Raw genomic sequence first — 18680 nt, 5'->3', positions numbered from 1 at the left:
GGTCGTCCGCTGTCCTTTCAGTAGTTTGACTGCCCTCCTTTCCCCCGACCCATCCAATAATTGCAATCCTCCTTTTTATTTGTTTTTGTTATTAATTTTAGATGAAATCTAGGTGTTTTCTTGTTCCCACGGGCACCTTTTAATGGCTCACACACAACAAACGATGATGTTATGTATATTGCTGTGAGTCAGCAAACTGTGTTCAAGTGCTGCAAACTTTAAATGACTCATTAACAGAGATTAATGCAACAGAGATATAGAAGCGCCAGAGACAAAACCCAGCCTTTAAACCGTCTTCTTCCTTTCGCTTGCAACACTTAATCAAATGAAGAGCAAATGACGTTTGATAGTTTGATTAAAAGCTGTTGGCACATTCTTGAGAGATGCCCTTCTCGTTACAAATCTGTTTGTTTTTTTCAGCATTTGTGATGAGCATGTTATCGCTCAATGATGGTTAAGAAGCATGACCGAGATTTTCTTTACAGATTTCTGTCATATATTTTGTGCCCTCGCAGCGCCCGCATCAGTATGCCTTTAGTCCCTTTGCACTGAAATAGCTTTCAGTTGGACTCCTGTGGAGACATGGTCCATTTTCCCCCTGCCATTTAACATCTCTCCAGACTTTGTGCTTTGTATTACCGTTAATATGCATATGTGATGTGAATTCAGATGGCTTTTTCAAATTGCTTGACAATCCATTTCATGGCTATCGCGACGCTAATGCGTCGCAGCTCCATCAGACCTCTGCGTTGATGAAAAGTGCTGTAAAAAAGCTGAAATATTAGAAAGAGTGCTCATTATGGAGCGGTTGCATTAGATAAGCGTCATTTTCGCGGTAAGCCTGCGTCTTTTTGCTGCGGTGCCAAAAACAGCCAGCGTGGAAATGGTCGCGTGGGAGGATGTGGGAGAATCTTCTTCCTGTCTACCTCAGATGTGCCGGCAATGGATGAGCGCAGAGAGGAACTGCACATGCACGAGCACGAGACCCTCAGGCTTTCTGAACGCAAAGCACGCCATCATTCTTTCCCCCCGCTCGGCAAGAGATGAGTTCTGCATTTCCACCCTGCCCTATGTAGACTACACCGCTATATGGGTTACTGCATTGAGGACACGCAAATATCAGAAAGTGTGTCTACAAGTGGGTCAGCTATTTCGAAGGCTGCTTCAACTGGAGGAGGTCATCTGTTTCTTTTTATTACCCACGTTCTTTCTCTCTTTTTTTCTGGAGCACCCTGCTTCTCTCTCCAGCTGAGCTAATTAGCTGAAAGTGAGAGGAAGAGAGGCTTTGGTGCCCTCTGTTGAGTCACAGTGCACCAAGGGGGCCAGACTGGCCTCTTTCAGAAGCGCCGGACACCGTTCCTACGTGGTTCTCGCAGCCACCAACTTCTCAAAGTCCTCCCTGCCTCTGTTAGCCTGATGCGCTACAGGAAGTGGCAGGTTCGTGCGGAGGGGCTCCTGTCAGGACAAAGAGACATGGGTAGATGGACAGGGGCCAGCTTGCTCATCTGTCCAAAGAGCATGAGAAATGATGTGTAGAATGGCAGAGTGAGGTTTAATGCTCATGTGAAGCACATATTTCATGATCCTTGGCTAGTCATCAGGTATAGACTGAGCCCAGTTGACACTAATTTAATGGCATAAACATTAATGGCATAAACATTAACTGTTACATTTAAATGCACTCAAGTAAATGGCTAATAAAATTATAAAGTACTTTTTTGCATAAAATAAACATCATTTTACTGTAGATGTACATTTATTTTCTGGTAAATTTTCACTGTTACGTTCCTTCTTTTTTTTTCATTCCCATACTTTTTACTTTTAAAATTTTTCTTTTGCGTGAGCAAACACCGTTGATATCAAATTTTCAATTTCTGTAGTCCTTACAACCTTTATAGTCATGAAAGTTGTTTTTGTTTGATAGCTACTCTGTCACTCTTAGCTGCACCGTATTTATAAGAAAATATATATTTTGACAAATTAAAATGGTCAATTATTTCAAAGTTCTTATGATGATGGTAACATAGTTTTTTTTTTACTTTTGTTTTTTTCCCCATTAAAGGGTTAGTTCACCCAAAAATGATAGTTATGGATAGTTCGAACAGATTGTTTTTGTAGTGGAAACGCTCGTAGTTGAATGTGTTCAAACGGCCACAAAAGACCGCCTACTCTCCGCCTACTGAACTAATGCATAAGCGCGTGGGCGCACGCTTACCAAACGGGATTTAAACCTTGTCAGCTGAAGATGAAAAACGTACCAAGCACAATGTTCTTAACCATTCCTGATTTCTAACATGCACTCACAGTTTTCGGCCAGTCTTGCAGCTGTCAAGGCAGTAACGAAAGCTGCTCTCCATGTGTTTTTCCATTATCTCTGGACGCGTAAGTTGCACAAGGTTATTTTGTTCATTAGATCGAAAGGTTTGAAAAAACCCTTACAATTACCTGCCCATAGACCCTCCCCTTTGAAGTAATCAAGACAGAAGTGGTTGAAAGCAGACAAAAGAGATTGATTAAAATACTAGGTGGAAACAGGTATGTGTCTCCCTCGTCCATTTGTGATCCGATCGACCAAAACGCATCTTAATACCAGGTGGAAACGGGGCCTTTGACGCTTCAAAAAAATTAATAAAGAGATTGTAAAACTAGTCCATATGAATTGAGTGGTTTATTCCAAATTTTCTGAAGAGACATGATCGCTTTATATGATGAGCAGATTTAATTTAGGCTTTTATTCACATACACTGCCCTCCAAAAGTTTGGAAACGCCTTAGAAAAGTGGGGTTTTGGACAATATTGGCATGAATCCTTTTTAATTTGTGATAATTTTGCACCAATAAGGGACAACACAAACTACGAAAACATATTTTATTACATAAACAGTATATACATAGAAAAAACTTAAATTTTCGATTCATCAAAATATCCACCATTAGCAGCTATCTGACCTAAACTGGGTTCTAATTGGTTCATTGTATTCTAAACTTAATTTGCAATCAATTGTTGACGCTATTAAGGTGTGCTGATCTTTTACAAACCTGGGCCAAATTTAAACCAGTAACCAAGCATCACAGCTGGCAAAGGGGCATGTCTGACTTTGACATGTATATTTTGCCATTATTATGTAATCAAAATAAAAATCATTATTGCTGGTCTTCAATGATAATATCAAGTTACTTTAATGTATTTGCACCAAAAAATGATAAGGATTTATGCTGATATCGTCCAAAAGCACACTTTGCCAGGGGTGTTTCCAAACTTTTGGAGGGCAGTGTATAAACATTCATCAACTCACACATCAGTTGTGGCAAACGGAAGCTCAAGCACGTTTGCTTGGTGTGCAAAAACCAATGAGTTTCAATCTTGTGTTTTTCTCAGCACGTTTGAACTTCCGCAAGAGGGTTGTTCTCACGCATCAAGCAGGTTCGGTTGAGCTTCTGTTTGTGTTCGCTGATCATATTTATATGTGAATAAAAGCCTAAATTAAATCTGTTCATCCAAGTGATCAAGTCTCTTCAGAAAATTTGGACTAAAACACTCAATTCATATGGATTACTTTTATAATCTCTTTATGAACAGTAGCGTCAAAGTGTCAGTTGCATAGCTGTCTATGGAGGGACAGAAAGCTCTCGGATTTCATCAAGAATCTTCATTTGTCTTCCGAAGATTAATTAAAGTCTTACGGGTTTGGAATGACATGAGGGTGAGTAATTAATGACAGAATTTTCATTTTTGGGTGAACTAACACTTTTAAATTTTGAATGCAACACTTCAGAATGTTTTTGTTGTTGTTGTTGTTCATAAGCCTGTGTCATTGTCACATCGAAACCTGATGAAAGGCCCATTCTTTTCCCGTCTGTACGAAGCCTGACTGCGCCGTTATGTCTGTTTACTTTGCTTTATTATGCCAGTCTAAGCCTGTTAATATTAAGCTCTGCCCTCCACACTGCCGTTCAGCCATTTAAATGAAAAAGCACTTAAGAGCTCATTTACTCTGGCATTCCTCCCTTCCGTAGCCGAGATATGAAGTTTTATGGATTAGCTTCTGTTTTGTGTTATTTCCCTTCCAGTCATAAATCTTTTTTATAGAAGTGACAGTTCTTATTAAAATGCTTGAATATTTAGCCAAATGGAAACCCCTCGCAGCCAGAATAAGTCGTTTTTGATCCTTGCCCAAACAGTTGGATCTATAACGGCGAGGGAGATTGATCAGTGGTCAGCTCCGTATAGCTGGAGGACACCTGTTAATGGAACATACTGGACATCTCCCACTGCTCTGTTTTTTAGCTCTCCAGCCAACCCTGCTGAGAGGCTTTTTGCGTTTGAAGCTTGTTTCATGAGCACCAAAAACGTTTCAGGCATCTCTTTATTTTTCCAATTCATTTTGGTTTGCTTATTTATTTATTTAGATTCATTTGCGCATGAGGGGGTCGCCCTGTCTCATAGAGTCATGCTGCGGCCCATCTGATCGCTCTGTGTGGGGGACCTGTTATGCTAAACTCCCAACTTCATTGCTCAAGCCTGCTTGCTTTTCTCTCTGCATGGGTCAGAGTGTGAGCACCGAGCCTCACAGAATGACACGCCTGCTGAGCGGTAATCATTTCCTTTCTTTTGTACGTGAACAAAGAATTTTAAAGAGATTTAGTTTGCCAATTGTTGCTGGGGTTTTTTGTTTCAATTTGATTTGATTGGGGGGAAAAAACAAGCCAATGAAACAATTAATCATGTCGCCTGACCGCTATGGAAATTACATTTATAAGGAAATTTTCCATTAATTGGAACAGTACTGATTCTTCTGAGCCAGGTGGTTTAATGAATCGTTCGAAAAGAATCGTCCGTGATCAAATGAGTTTTATCTGAATTATTATAACAAATAAAGAACAATTGAACTGCATAGTTTGGGCTCTGTTGTTAATTTTTAAAATAATGTAAAATTATATTGTAATTTATAATAATAATAATAGTTCATATTTTATAATATTTTTTTACAGCAATATCTGAGAAAGAATATCATCTCACATAAGCAAATGGACTTTGAAACTTAAATATACCATAATTAATCAAATCAACAGCTTCGAATCGAATTGAATGTTTATTGATATCTAACCCTACTGACTATATCAGCTATAATCTACTTCAGGGGCGTCTAACTCATTTTAGGTTGAGGGCCGGATGAGAAAAAACCATGTGCGGGCCAAATTACCTTTTAAGGTGTGCTGACATTTATTAGCCTACATGAATATTAACCATACAAACTACAAATAAATTGCCAAGAAAACTAGAAAAACACACTTCTGTGAAAAATGCTTTTTCATAGTGATTATTATGATTTTTTTTTATGGCTGATTCCAATTTTTTGCAAGCAAATTGGCCTATTCCCATACTGTTTGCCAATTTTTTTTTTTTATTATTATTTGCTCTATAACAGTCAAACTGGCCTTAAACAAAAAATACTTATTGCCATGCACTAATAAACTACTTTATATGGAGGTAAAAGGACAAGGAGATGTCATCGAAACTATTCTAAAGACAATTCCCTTCATAGATACATTCATAATAACCCCATACCTCACTTCAATATTTATATTTTTCTTCCTATATTTTGCGAACAGTGAGCCTTCTGTGCCTGGTACAGTTTTTGCTCTGCTGGCGCGTCTGTGTTCAGTTTTCAACGTGCCCCGTCTGGCCTGTTTTAACGTCCTGTTTACAAGACTTTGTATTTGTAATATTCCCACACAGATGACATTTTGGGAAGCGATTGCAAAGCAGTTTGTGTGCAAGTACGGTATAGAGTTCGGCCAAAATAAAACTTAAAAACGTTCCAGTTTATGGCCTATTTTCTATTACTGTTCAAATCATCCCACGGGCTGGATTGGAAACGGTCGTGGGTCATATTCGGTCCGCGGGCCGTATGTTTGACACCCCCGATCTACATCCTTCTTTTAGACGTTGAATGACGAACCCCTGTTACAGTTTTGTTGAAAATGTATTAATGCAGTAAACCATTCTGGCTTCCATTTCATTTTTTGATGCAGTGCACACCTTGGTTCTCATGGTCATTTTGGGGTGTTTTTCCCATTTCTCTGTCCGTTTTGTGAAGGCCATTTAAATCCATGCTTAGTTGCATGAAATATCTTCCACTTCCAGTCCGCAGCTCTCATAATTCTGTCTGAAGTAGTGCCACCGGACAGGAATGTTACGGTGATGGCTGAGGCCAACGCAAACTGTGGGAACCCTGCAGTCTGGGTCTGCCCTCATATCTCTGAGCGGAAACGGCCTGGGGTGATTAGACTTCGGAAAAGTGGAAGTCATCCCTCATGATGTTTTTACCTTGACCCTGTCAACTTTTACTGCCTTATCTGTCTCTGATTTTGTCAGCGGTGTAAAGCATCTTCAGTCTATTTAGTGACCCGGTGAGGAGTTAGATAAACAGATAAACTCTGTGCCGGTGCATTAATGAGACATGGTAAGTAGGTGAGCTGAATTAATGATCCCAGATAGAAGGTGCCTATTGTCCCTGTGTATGATTTCAAAGATATATGCTTTGCTTTCAGGGCCACGCCCGAGTCGGCGCCTCCGCCGTTTCCTCTTGCAGGAGACCATGTGAGTTTTCTCACCGTGTGTTGTGGTTGTTCGTGGTGTTTCCACTGAAGCATGGCATGCTGCTCTGCCACCCAGGGTTTGGGCAACTGGTCCTTCCCTCTGTAAATCTGTAACCAGCCACTCTCTCCCTTTGTTTTATCCCCTTCTTGTCTGTTTATCCGAGTTTCTTTTCTTCTAAAAAAAAAAAAAAAAAAAATCAACACAGGTAATCATTGTGCACGACTGCATTCTCTACTCTTGGAAGTGCACCAACCGTCCCTTTTGGATGGCCACGCTCACAAATGACACTTGAAGATTGCTTTGAAACACCATCTGTACGACCGACACTTGTTTTGCATATTATCTCTTTGTGTTTTTTAGTTGGAGTTCTCTAACTGTCTATCACGCATTACTCATCTCCGGTATCAGCCAGCACCAGCACTTCAAATTCAACCTATTGTGTCTGCCTGTTCGATATCCATAACTTATTAAATCACAAAGCTTTAAAGTAACAGTTGAGGAAGCACACAGAGCGTATGTGGACTGTGTGTGCAGCATTGTAATCCACCTAGACGGTGGAAAGAACGGTACCCGGCACTCCATGTGCCCAGGGCGACCGGAATGGGAAGATGAAAGCTCTGTGTTTACTCAGGTGGAGAAGCTTTCTGCAGAGAAGCAGCGAGCCTCTGATGCTTTGATCCTCTTTGTCTGTTTATATTGATGTGTACAATTGTGTCAGTCGTACAGAGTGGAAAAAAAAAAATGGCACGAGAAGAGAGTATCTGTTCTGAATTACCAGGCAATATTGACCTATTTGTTAACAGGAATAGGAACTCCTGGGATACGACTGACGCTGTTCCAGCGAATGCGGGCTGTGTGAGATCCGCAGGCCATGGAATGAGTTGTTTCATGCTTTTGTTCTGGCGTTAGTGTTTAATTAGCAGAACACTGTCCCTTACCAGTTTGGTCTTTTATGTTTTTGCCAGAACCCCTCCCTTCTTTGTTTGTTTCTTTTATTTATGAGTTCAGCATGCTTTCGTTTGCGTTAGCCATTACCCCGACCGTCATCTGAAGTGTGTGGCGTCTAGACCGATGCGTTGTAGTTTCCTTTCAGTGATAAACACCCCTGGGAGTTTGCGTGCCTGCAGTGGTGGGCGAGCATTTGAAGCGCAGTTCGACTTGTAATTAAGTGCCGCTCTGTGGCGTTATGCGCAGGATGAGATTGAGATAAGTGAGCTGGACAGAGGCCAGGATGTAGTCAGGTGGGCTGAGGTCCCACATCTCGTTCTCTGCTGGTTCTCGTGCAGACTAATGAGATCTCATCCTTCAGAAGGATGCACAGTCTCAGAAAAGCTTTGTTGCTAGTCACATCCTGTATCCAGACTCAACTCACCTGCGGGGGAAAAGTAGAGAGATGTGAATTCAGCAGTGAAAAGAAGACTAGGGATGGGAATTGTAAGGGATTTGATGGTTTTGTTTCAGATTCTGATTCCATGACCGTTTTTAACTACATTATACTATATATTATAAATAATGAACATGTACATACATTGTCTTTCATTAATGTAGATAAAACGTCATATCATTTATATAATTTAACAAGTGCTACTTGTACGTTTTACAATGATTTGTAGCTTAAATATACAAAAATGGCCATGTATTGTTTGAGAAATTAGTACCCTTGGTTTATCACTAAATACTACATCATTAAATGTATCATTAAATACTAAAAACATTAAATACATTAAATACTACAAATTTTGTCTTATTTTATTCACCCCCATGATATTTTAAACCTGTATGATTTTTTTTTCTTCTATGGAGGTTACAATGACATGAGCAGAATGACTCGACACCTTTTACTTTTAGTTTATGGAAAAAAGATACAGTGAATGGTGACTGAGGCTGTCACATCTCATTTTGCTTTCCACAGAAAAGAAAGTCATACAGGCTTAAAACATCATGAAGCCAAGTAAATGTAAACTAAATTTTCATTTGAGTAGACTACCTCTTTAAAGGTCCAGTGTGTAATATTTAGGAGGATCTATTGATAGAAATGCAATATAATATACATAACATTATATACATAATGTTTTCAGTGGTGTATAAAGACCTTACATAATGAACCATTATGTTTTTATTACCTTAGAATGAGCCATTTCTATCTACTTACACCGCGGGTCCCCTTAAATGGAAGTCGCCATTTTGCACCACCTTGTTTCTACAGTAGCCCTAAATGGGCTACTGGCTACTCTCTGCGGTCTCAGATGATGACATCTTTGTCCTGTGTCGGCCACCATAGCTTCCCTATGTGCTTCAAAATGGGGGGGGGTGAGCGATGGACTGAGCCGTTGGTTGCAATTCGCAACCTCACAGCGAGATGGCACTAAAATTTACACACTGAACCTTTAAGTCTTATAAACATAGGTACAACATAAGTTACATTTTCTCGGTTTATTTAGGGTTCAATGAGACCAAAAATTAATTGCGGTTCTCTGGTTGAGTCAGATGTTAATTCAGTCACAACACCGACTGCAAAGATGATTCATTAAATAAAGTCTATTTGACACATTTGTTTAATGCAAAATTTTTAACTTCTGCCACAGTTTTACAGGCAAGGCTTAAGCCCAGTCCCAGACTAAAATGCATGTTTGAGCTGTTTTAACTGAAAGCAACTTGTTTTCGTCTCAAGATGCACACCAGTAATGTTTTTTTTCTAACGTTAAAGAAAAAGTGCCTTAATTGAACCTAAAGCCTAATCCTGGCTTAATCTAAGCCTTGTCTGTGAAACCAGTATTTTTTTTTATAAAGTTGCACCGAATAAAAACCACTTCTTCAACTCTAGAGAGAATCCATAGTCACAAAGGGATCGTGTGAAAAAGAAATGGGGGAAGGGATGGTGGGGAGAGCAAGAGACATGCGCTTGAAAGTCAGCCAAAAAGAGAATAGATTAGGTGTAACACAAAAGGGATATATAGATTTAGAGTTCTTCTGAGGTTAATAGAGAGATAGCAACACATGCCAGTCATTAGAATGGCTATCCATCTGGGCTTTCTGTTGAAGAAGCATCAGGTGGAGTGAGAGTGTGTGGGTGCTGCTGTGGCGTGAGAACATTCATCAGCGGGAAGTAGTTGGAGCTCACGAACGATGTGGGTGTGTCTGAAATGTTAGAAATTATGGTGTAAGAGAGCATCAAGGCAAGTCCGAATTGCATAATGTTAGCGCTGCACGATTAATTGTTAAAAGATCTATTGTCTATTAAACCTTTGCCGCTGAGCCAGAGAGAGCAGTTGGCATGTCTAGGTATTAAACAGCTTCACAAACAGTCTTTTCAACCCTACAGTATCAAATATTAAAATGATCTCAGAAGTACTAGGATAAAAGTTTATAGTTCGGATAAAAACACTGATGTCTATGTTAGCGATCAAATTAGAGGTGCTTTCGAAAGTAACATGGTGCTTCAAATAAGTGACTGTTAAAAAAATGTATTTGTCATTCAATCATTCATTCAAGAGATTTGTTCAAAAACGCTGATTCATCCAGTCATGAACCAAGTGAAGTCTTTGTGAGTGAGTCATTGAATCATTCATTCAAGACGATTTATTTTTTTAAATAATTAATTCAAATGACTGCAGCAATTAACATTTTGTCAGAACCTCTAGTAAATTACATGTTATTTTGTTTATGTAGTTGTCTGTACAGAATCGTGAGAGAATCGTGATCTCTATTTGAAACAAACAAACAAACAAAATCGTAATTCTCAATTTATCCAGAATCGTGTAGCTCTCTGTTTTACTCTTATTTTCAAATATGTTCTCATTAGCTTTCTGTGGAAAGGAGGCCACCTTTCCCGTCCTTTCTGCTTTTTTTAAAGTACAGCCCTCTTAGTTTGTTGTTTTTTGCTCCGCTGGCCTGTATAAACATGTCCATGATAACTTTGTCAAGGTAAAAACTGTGATCCTAAGCCCTGACAGAAGGTCTGAGTCCCTGTGGACAGGGCCGACTGGAGACTGCCCGCAGGGTGTTCTCCGCCATTAGCAGAAGGTGAGCGCAGGTCCAGCCTATTCGGCCCCCTTCAGGGCTGCTATAATAGAATGCACATGCAACACCTCACTATGGACAGATGGCCGGGAGAGGCAGGAACGTTGCGCCACAATAAAGAAGTTAATAAATAATTATAGAAACGGTGACATTCAGCGGTAATGGGGATTAGAAACGCGCATTTATTTTTATCGAAGTTGCTCTCCAACCATGCTGCTGATTCGTCTGTCAGAGGAAGAAAAGTCACATTCCTCTGCTCTGGCTGCCCAGGAAACAGATTTGATTTTGCACGAATCCCCTTCAGAATATTTATGAGTCTCTGGTTATATGTCCAACCCTTTGCAATATGAATATGACACGGCTGATTTGCAGTCTCTCCATTGTGTGCTGATTTGAGGATATATTTAAGGCTGCAGCTAACAACTATTTCGATCAATCTAAAGCATTGAAAGCAGCAGAACCTTGTAAGTAACCAAAGTTATAATTGTATGAATTGATTTGATTTAATGTTATAACTTTAAACCTAAATTTGATGTTTGACAGTGAATATTCTTTTTCTTTCTTTCTTTCTTTCTTTCTTTCTTTCTTTCTTTCTTTCTTTCTTTCTTTCTTTCTTTCTTTCTTTCTTTCTTTCTTAGTTAAACGATGACAGTGACATTTAAATTGATGGTTCATATCAGAATGAAAATCATTTACTCACTCTCATGTCATCCCAAACTTACTTTCTTTCCGTGGAACACAAAGAGAAATAATGTATTTAACATTAACGGTGCGTTCCAAATGGGATATATCGCCCTCCGAAGGGCACTTCGGAGTGAAAATAATCATGGCCGCCATGTTGAAGGGTCGTTCCAAACCGAAGTGCTCAAAACTGGCCACTTCAAAGGGTCCTTCGGAATGAAGGATTTCGAAGGGTACAACACTTCGGGCTCCCATGATCCTTTGCACAGGGAAGTTGTTTGATGTCACAGAATGGGTACATGAGGCTCAGAGTTCGATTTTAACTATAAAGGTATGTATAATATTTTTCTGTACTACTGTAATATTTATACGAGTTAGATTTGGTACATTATTATGGTCAAAACGACATTGTACTTCAACAAAAATAATTTACAGCTCCCTTTATCAGTCCATTCAAATGTTTCAAATACAAAGATACAATATAGCCTACATGCGATAAACCTAAAATAAATAAATAAATAAACTAACGTTAAACAAAGGGCGCAGCTTGCACAGTCTACTCCTCCTTGATTGTCTCGTTAAGATGACGCAGAAGTGCGTTCCAAAAGAAGAGTTTTTTTGACCCCTACATCCTTCATCCCTTCGAAGCTCTCACTCCGGAGGGTAAACCCTTTGAAGGGATTAGGGCATAGGGATGAGCCATTCTGAATGGAACACAGGGTGATTTGTATATTCTGTTATTTTAATGGTAGATGTCAAACCAACATAAACTATTCATTTCTGCCAACTATTGGCCTGGAGTCTGATGTGCTGAATTCTGCATAGAGCCCACTATGATTTTACTACAAAAGTGCTTTAATATCAGGTTGCTTTTCACTGAAATTGCCCTTTGAGGGTAAATATTGTGAGTTGTATAGAATTGAAACCAACTGAAGCACTTGGAAATTTATCAGTAAACCGCATGTACTTTTTTGCTGGCATACTCAGCTCTTTTAAACATTAAAGCGAGTCACAATGTACTGCCAATGAATTCAACAAATGGGATATTCATGAATTTATCTGTGTTTGTGTTCCAATGAACAAAGAAATTCATACAGGTTTGGAGGGGCCTGAGGGTGAGTAAATGATGACAGAATGTTCATTTTTGGGTTTCTTTGATTACTCACTTTCCATGCACAATGTATTGTAAGAATATAACGATAAAATGTAAGTGTGTATGTCTACTGGAATTACTAGTTTAAAGCAGTGTCACTGATGGAGGTTCTTTGTGAACAGAACAAATACTTGAATAATCAACAGTGAACTTGACTGGCAGTTATTTTAATTGTTTATTTCCATTTTAATTGTTGCAGACCAGATCGACTGAACTAGTTACAATCTCAATTAATTCCTCTGCACGCATGTTGAGTTCAGCATATGTTATTGGTTGAAGGACACTCCGTCCTGCACTGCAATGCTGCAATACAGGCCTTACCATTGCCTACAGACTCCAGAAATCAATGAATATATTAATTTACTGGAGTAGCAGGGTTCACACTGTCTTCATCTGGATTTCATGCGATAGTACGGGAAATAATTTATGGACCAGCCTCACCTCTGCGTTCTTTTATTAAGGCTCGGGACAGATTACCATTTTTGCAGTTGTTACAAGTTCCCTTGTTATTCTTGGCAGTGATATTTTCTCTCAAGTTTCTCTCTCTCCATCCATGCCACAATGTGACACAGTCACCCACCCACGGCCTCCTCTAGCATCTCCTGCCTCACTTCCCAGCATCTCCATCTCGCTGTCAGACTCCTGTTCTCCTGTAACACGTTTTCAAACACGTTCCCAAACTCCTGCTTTCGCTCATTACTATTTTATTAACCTGTAAATCAATTTAGATAACAAGATGAACAAATGTTGGAATTATCAATTTTATTTCTCTCTCTTTCGCTTCACTCTCTCTCATATATATTTAAATATAATTTGCTCCCTGTAGCACGTAATTAGGTCTAAGAAAATTGGTAAATTGCATTTGCCTTTGTTTAGTGCAGATTAGTGCTGTTGGAGTCCCCTTTTAAAATATTTGCCATTTCAAATTATCATAATTCAATTCCACAACTCAGTACCTTTTTAGTGTTGCAGGTATCTTATCGTAAATTACTGCATGGTTGCTGAAAATTGCTCAAGCCTGTTTTTGTTGACCTCTTGTACCTGACATTTTGTTCAATGTTTAAATGAAATGTGCTGAAAACAGCGTGACCGAATTATATCCATTCCAAACCCCCCGCTGCCCACCATCACGGTCTAATTTTTATCCAAATAATGTTTTCATCTTCTGTTTATACCTACATAAGCCCTAATGCATCATATCTGCAAACTGCCACAAGCCATTGTTTTTTGTTAGTATGTAAAGCTTTTGATTTTTTTCTCTCCACTTCACTGACTTTCCTTTCTGTCATTTGTACACATCATGTTCATCTGTCTCCATGTTGTTTTGTTCTCCCCTCTCCCCTTTCTCTTCCCATGGGTGCAGTAAACAGAAGCAGCCCGCGCCGGCAGCACAATGCAGGTAGGGTGTATTTCTGTGTAGAGCAACGCTGTCTCTAATCAAAGGCAGGCGGCTTCATCCACCAATCCTCACCTTGGCTAATTGAGGGAAACCACAGAGCTTTTAAATTGCATCAACAAATAATCACGCGCAAATGTCTTAATTGCCGTGGAGCTGTATATGAAATTACGGTGATTGTTGCGTGCTAATCTTATCAGCTCTGTCCTAATCGTCTCTGTTGGGGACATGTTGATTGCTTGCTTTATTTTAATCCACGCTTGCAGAATCTTCTGTTCTCCCCCCCCCCAAATCAGGTGGCGTTTTTGTGGGAACTGCTTTCGCCGTGACGGCGCTGGCGCTTTTGTTGTGATTGTCACAAAAAAATGCAAATCACAAACCTGCAGTGTAAGCGTGACATTGAGCATTGCGGTAAAACATGACAGATAGAAAAACGGCGGATGCGAATATCCGCCGAAGGAGACGTCGGACAGTCATTTAAACCCCAGATTTGTGTGCGATATGAGTGAAATCGAGGAAGACTTGCATATACATATTTATAGAGCAAACCTCCAACGCTGCTACAGGAAAAAATGTCAATAAGCTGCAAATCACACCTATATTTATTTCTGTCTGCTATATCTGCATCATGTAGTGGGTGCACAGTAGGTGCAGGAAAAAGTCAGACCTGTCGGCTTTGCTTTTGCATTACTCCTAATGTGTGATTTTAGCTGTTAATGGTAGTCGGAGAAAATATGAACATTTTGTACCCGTAATACAATCGAGCTAATGCCGTAATGCGCTCTGTGGTACCAGTAAAGTGCATAAATCCGCTGTCAGTGTTGTTTTGGTGAGTGATGAAGTGTCACTGGATGGAAAGATGTATTGTAAAGTTTGCTTGAAAGGTATGTGAGGACTGTTCCATAAATTCAGGAAGTCTTTTAAGGAGAGATGCCAAGGTTTTGCCTGTATTGATCCACTGCATGTCCCCTTCTCCACAGGTAAAATACCAAACCGGTGAAATTAGTGCTGCTTAAAATACTTTACGATCTTTAGACTTTTACGATACTTCCGCTGTCAAAGCTCAAGGGCACATGTAATGGAATTACTTTTATGATTTCAAAAACTTGGCTTTTGGTATTACATATTGGGTTGAACGGTTTGTGTACTGTACTAAGAGAATCAAAAAGATGAACTATGATCTTGAGGGTTGCCCTGGTGAAGATGACTGACAGATTTTGTCAACCCAAGTGAAAGCATGACAAATATGGTTGTGGCATTGATGTAATAGCTGACTTAAAGGGAGAAAAGTGACTTGCAGTCTTGCATAATGAATATTTAAAAGAGTTTGGACAGAAGTGAAGTATGAATGCCTGTTTGTTGAGTCTAATGGTATCAGATATATACATTATATCAAATATCATGTGTCAGTCATCTTGGATAAAAGCTTCTTTTTGTGTGCGTGATGATGCATTATTAGTGTCAGATACACGCTGAATAGAAATAATGTTACTAGTAATGAAATAGAGTTTAAACACTAATTTACTATTTGGTTATTTTCTGTTCACACACACACACACACAGTCAAATGTTTGGGCATATGGGCACACGACTGAATTTGTTTCTCTTTTTTTTTTTGCTCAAATTTCTTTTTTTTGGTCATTACATATAATCTCTATGCATGTTTTATTTCATAGTTTTAATTTACGTTATTTTAAAAAAGTAATAATAAAGAATAACTAGGTGATACCAAACAGTAATGTTTAAAAAAATCTGTTATAATAATAATAATTTATCTTTCCCACCAGCACCTCTGTTTATTGGGCAGCTGCTGGAGGAATTAAAGTGAATATTATCATTAAATTTAAACTAAGCAAGTGACAGATGGGTTTCTATACTCTCCGTACCAACATTGTACATATTGTCTTACCAGGGATATTACTTTTAATAACCCTCAATTGAAGCGTCAAGGGCCTGCGCTGCTGTAGTAAAAAAAAAAAAGTGGTTCTCGGTAGTTTCTTTTTCAAGGGAAGGAAATGAAATCCCCTGCATAAATCATTCAAAGGATGGCCATAGATGTAACTGATTTCATATTGGTTGTTTTAAATGAAGTCTATAACAGTCTCGTGAGATGGGCAGTGTGAAATGAGGCGTTTCGCCCTGGACCTTTGCCATATATAGGCCTATTCTTAGTTTCTCTTTTGGCTGAAAGGTGAGCTTAAAGGAAAAGTTCAATCTAAAATGAAAATGAACAGCATAAGGGTTTTGAGCAACATGAGGTGAGTAAATACTGATGGAATTTTAATATTTGGCTGAACTATCTCTTTAACTTCACAAGACTCGTGAAGTGGAATAATTCCTCACTGATGATCCCTGAAATTGCTTGTGCAATCACATGCATGTGGAACGAATCAGGTTACATTGAGTTATTAGTCTCTGTCTTTGTGCAATCCTTGCACAAAACTTTTTAATGCTTCTTATTTATGACTTCAGCATTTTGTGGACTGTTTTATCATTAGTTCTAAATTGCCAAGCCCACCTTGTAGGTCCCTCGTGTAGCTCATTTATTTATCGGTGAGGCTATGCTTGAAACCACGCAGGCATGTTTCCAGCTTTCTAGAGCATATTAACACTGCCTTTCCACCAAAAACGAGCCTTTCCACCATCACCATCTCTCTCTTTCCCTCGCCGGTCCATCAAAAAGTGCATTCTCGCCCAGAGTTGTAGTGTGCATCTCCGAGTTTTAAACAAACGTCTGTGTTGGATACCTGTCTCCATATGGATCCTATTAAAGCCTCACGCAGCCATCTGTAGCCTAACCATGCTGTGATATCTCCAAACCGCTTCCCTCAGCTCTGCTCTAGCTTGGCAGCCGAGCTCAGCCGTGATACTTTTGCAGTTTACATTGTGTGCAGAGAGGTGCTGCTTGTTACTATCGCAACACTTCTGTGTCCCGTGTGAATTTTGATTAGCTTGTGAAGGAACTGTACATTTACATGTCAGGTTTAAAGGATTATGGCGGGTGCTTGGTTCATGCCTTCAACCATAATCTAGTCTTGCCATTTATAGAACACGACCTGCTGCTCACTCCATACTGCTTTTAATGCTTGCCAGTATCTTCCGAGAGCAGTCATGTATGAAGCACTGCTGATATGCGCACGCCGTTTTCTCTGTGCATCTGCGTTTTTTTTTTTTCCCCCTGCTTTTCCTTTTTCGAGCCCACAGTCCCATACACGTCAAGGTGTATTGAAGCTCGATTTGATTGCGCTTCAAGATAGACTGCCCCCTGATGGTGGAGTATTTGCATAGTCTGAACTTGTTTATGTGCCCAGATGTGCTTTTGAAAAATGTAAGGGAGACTGGGGAGTTTTGTAAGACGTTTTGTTTCAACATCTGTAACTGTTTTCGCGCTGTGTGCTTCATAGTTTTTAATGTTCACCAAGCCTGCATTTATTTATTTGATCAAGATACAGTAAAAACAGTACTATTATGAAATATCATTACTATATAAAAGAACCAAGTTTAAACATTCTGAACAGAAACCCTTATTTGAAATTACTGTTAACTGGTAGTATTTTTTTCTAATCAAACCCTTTTCAGAACGCTAATGTTACAGAAGGAACGCATGAACAGAAATATAAAATCGGTATAAACCGTTTTTTTTTTTGTTGTTGTTTGTTTGTTTGTTTGTTTTTTGGGTACACCCAGCTCTACATTACTAGTCAGCCATTAGTCTTCAGCATCACGATCCTTCAGAAATCATTCTAATATGCTCATTTGGTGCTCAAGAAACATCAATATTGAAAACAGTTATGCTGCTTAAAGGTGCCCTAGATTCAAAATTTGAATTTACCTCGGCATAGTTGAATAACAAGAGTTCAGTACATGGAAAAGACATACACTGAGTTTCAAACTCCATTGCTTTTTCTTTCTTATGTAAATCTCATTTGTTTAAAAGACTTCCGGAAAACACGCGGATCTCAACATAACACCGACTGTTACGTAACAGTCGGGGTTTACGACCCAATATTTGCATATGCCAGCCCATGTTCCCAACATTATGAAAGGCATTAGACAAGGGCAGCCAGTAACGTCTGAATCTGCATAGATGAATCAACAGACTAGGTAAGCAAGCAAGAACAACAGCGAAAATGGCAGATGAAGCAATAATAACTGACATGATCCATGATAGCATGATATTTTTAGTGATATTTGTAAATTGTCTTTCTAAATGTTTCGTTAACATGTTGCTAATGTACTGTTAAATGAGGTTAAAGTTACCATCGTTTCTTACTGAATTCACGGAGACAAAAGTCATCGCTATTTTCATTTTTAAACACTTGCAGTCTGTATAATTCATAAACACAACTTCATTCTTTATAAATCTCTTCAACAGTGTAGCATTAGCCTTTAGCCACGGAGCACAGCCTCAAACTCATAGAGAATCAAATATAAACATCAAAATAAATACTTTTATTTTATAAATATTTTATTATTAATATTTATAAATATATAAATAATTTATACATTTTTCACCCCTGTACTTAATTTGTAATTGGTAAAAATAATTGGTAAAACTTACACTCCCCATTCTCTTTTACATTATAATAGTGCAGATTTGCATAAGCTTTTTAAACAAATCTCTGTATTGTTAGTTATGCTTTTGCATGATGTTCTCAGAAGCCAGTTTGTTTTCTCAGAAACTTGTTGGCTAAAGTAGATTATTTTCTGCTCATTTGCACCATTGAAATTTTGGAATGAAAAATGAAAACACATCAGATTTTTTTTGTTGTTGTTTCCTATTAAATATTCAATTAATCACTGTTATTTATAACTCGGGAAATCAAG

General features: G+C 38.9%; 1 protein-coding gene across 4 annotated transcripts in view; it reads left to right on the top strand.

Moving 5' to 3' along the window:
* Nucleotides 1-18680, top strand: part of ccser1 (coiled-coil serine-rich protein 1) — a 93630-nt gene that overhangs the window by 51813 nt on the left and 23137 nt on the right. Inside the window, exon 11 of one of the 4 annotated variants that reach the window (XM_048209699.1) lies at nt 13821-13856. The exons of 2 other annotated variants lie outside the window; for them this stretch is intronic. In XM_048209699.1, coding sequence (XP_048065656.1) covers nt 13821-13823 — 3 coding nt within the window. In that variant the 3' untranslated portion in view covers nt 13824-13856. Of the gene's footprint in view, nt 1-6554; nt 9908-13820; nt 13857-18680 lie in introns of those variants that run through there. One more of the 4 variants, XM_048209698.1, reaches the window with a different exon arrangement.

This window comes from Megalobrama amblycephala, linkage group LG12 (genome assembly GCF_018812025.1).
Source record: "Megalobrama amblycephala isolate DHTTF-2021 linkage group LG12, ASM1881202v1, whole genome shotgun sequence".
NCBI classification, from domain to species: Eukaryota; Metazoa; Chordata; class Actinopteri; order Cypriniformes; family Xenocyprididae; genus Megalobrama; species Megalobrama amblycephala.
Note: the sequence above shows the minus strand (reverse complement) of the source record. Positions and strands in the feature narration are given on the sequence as shown.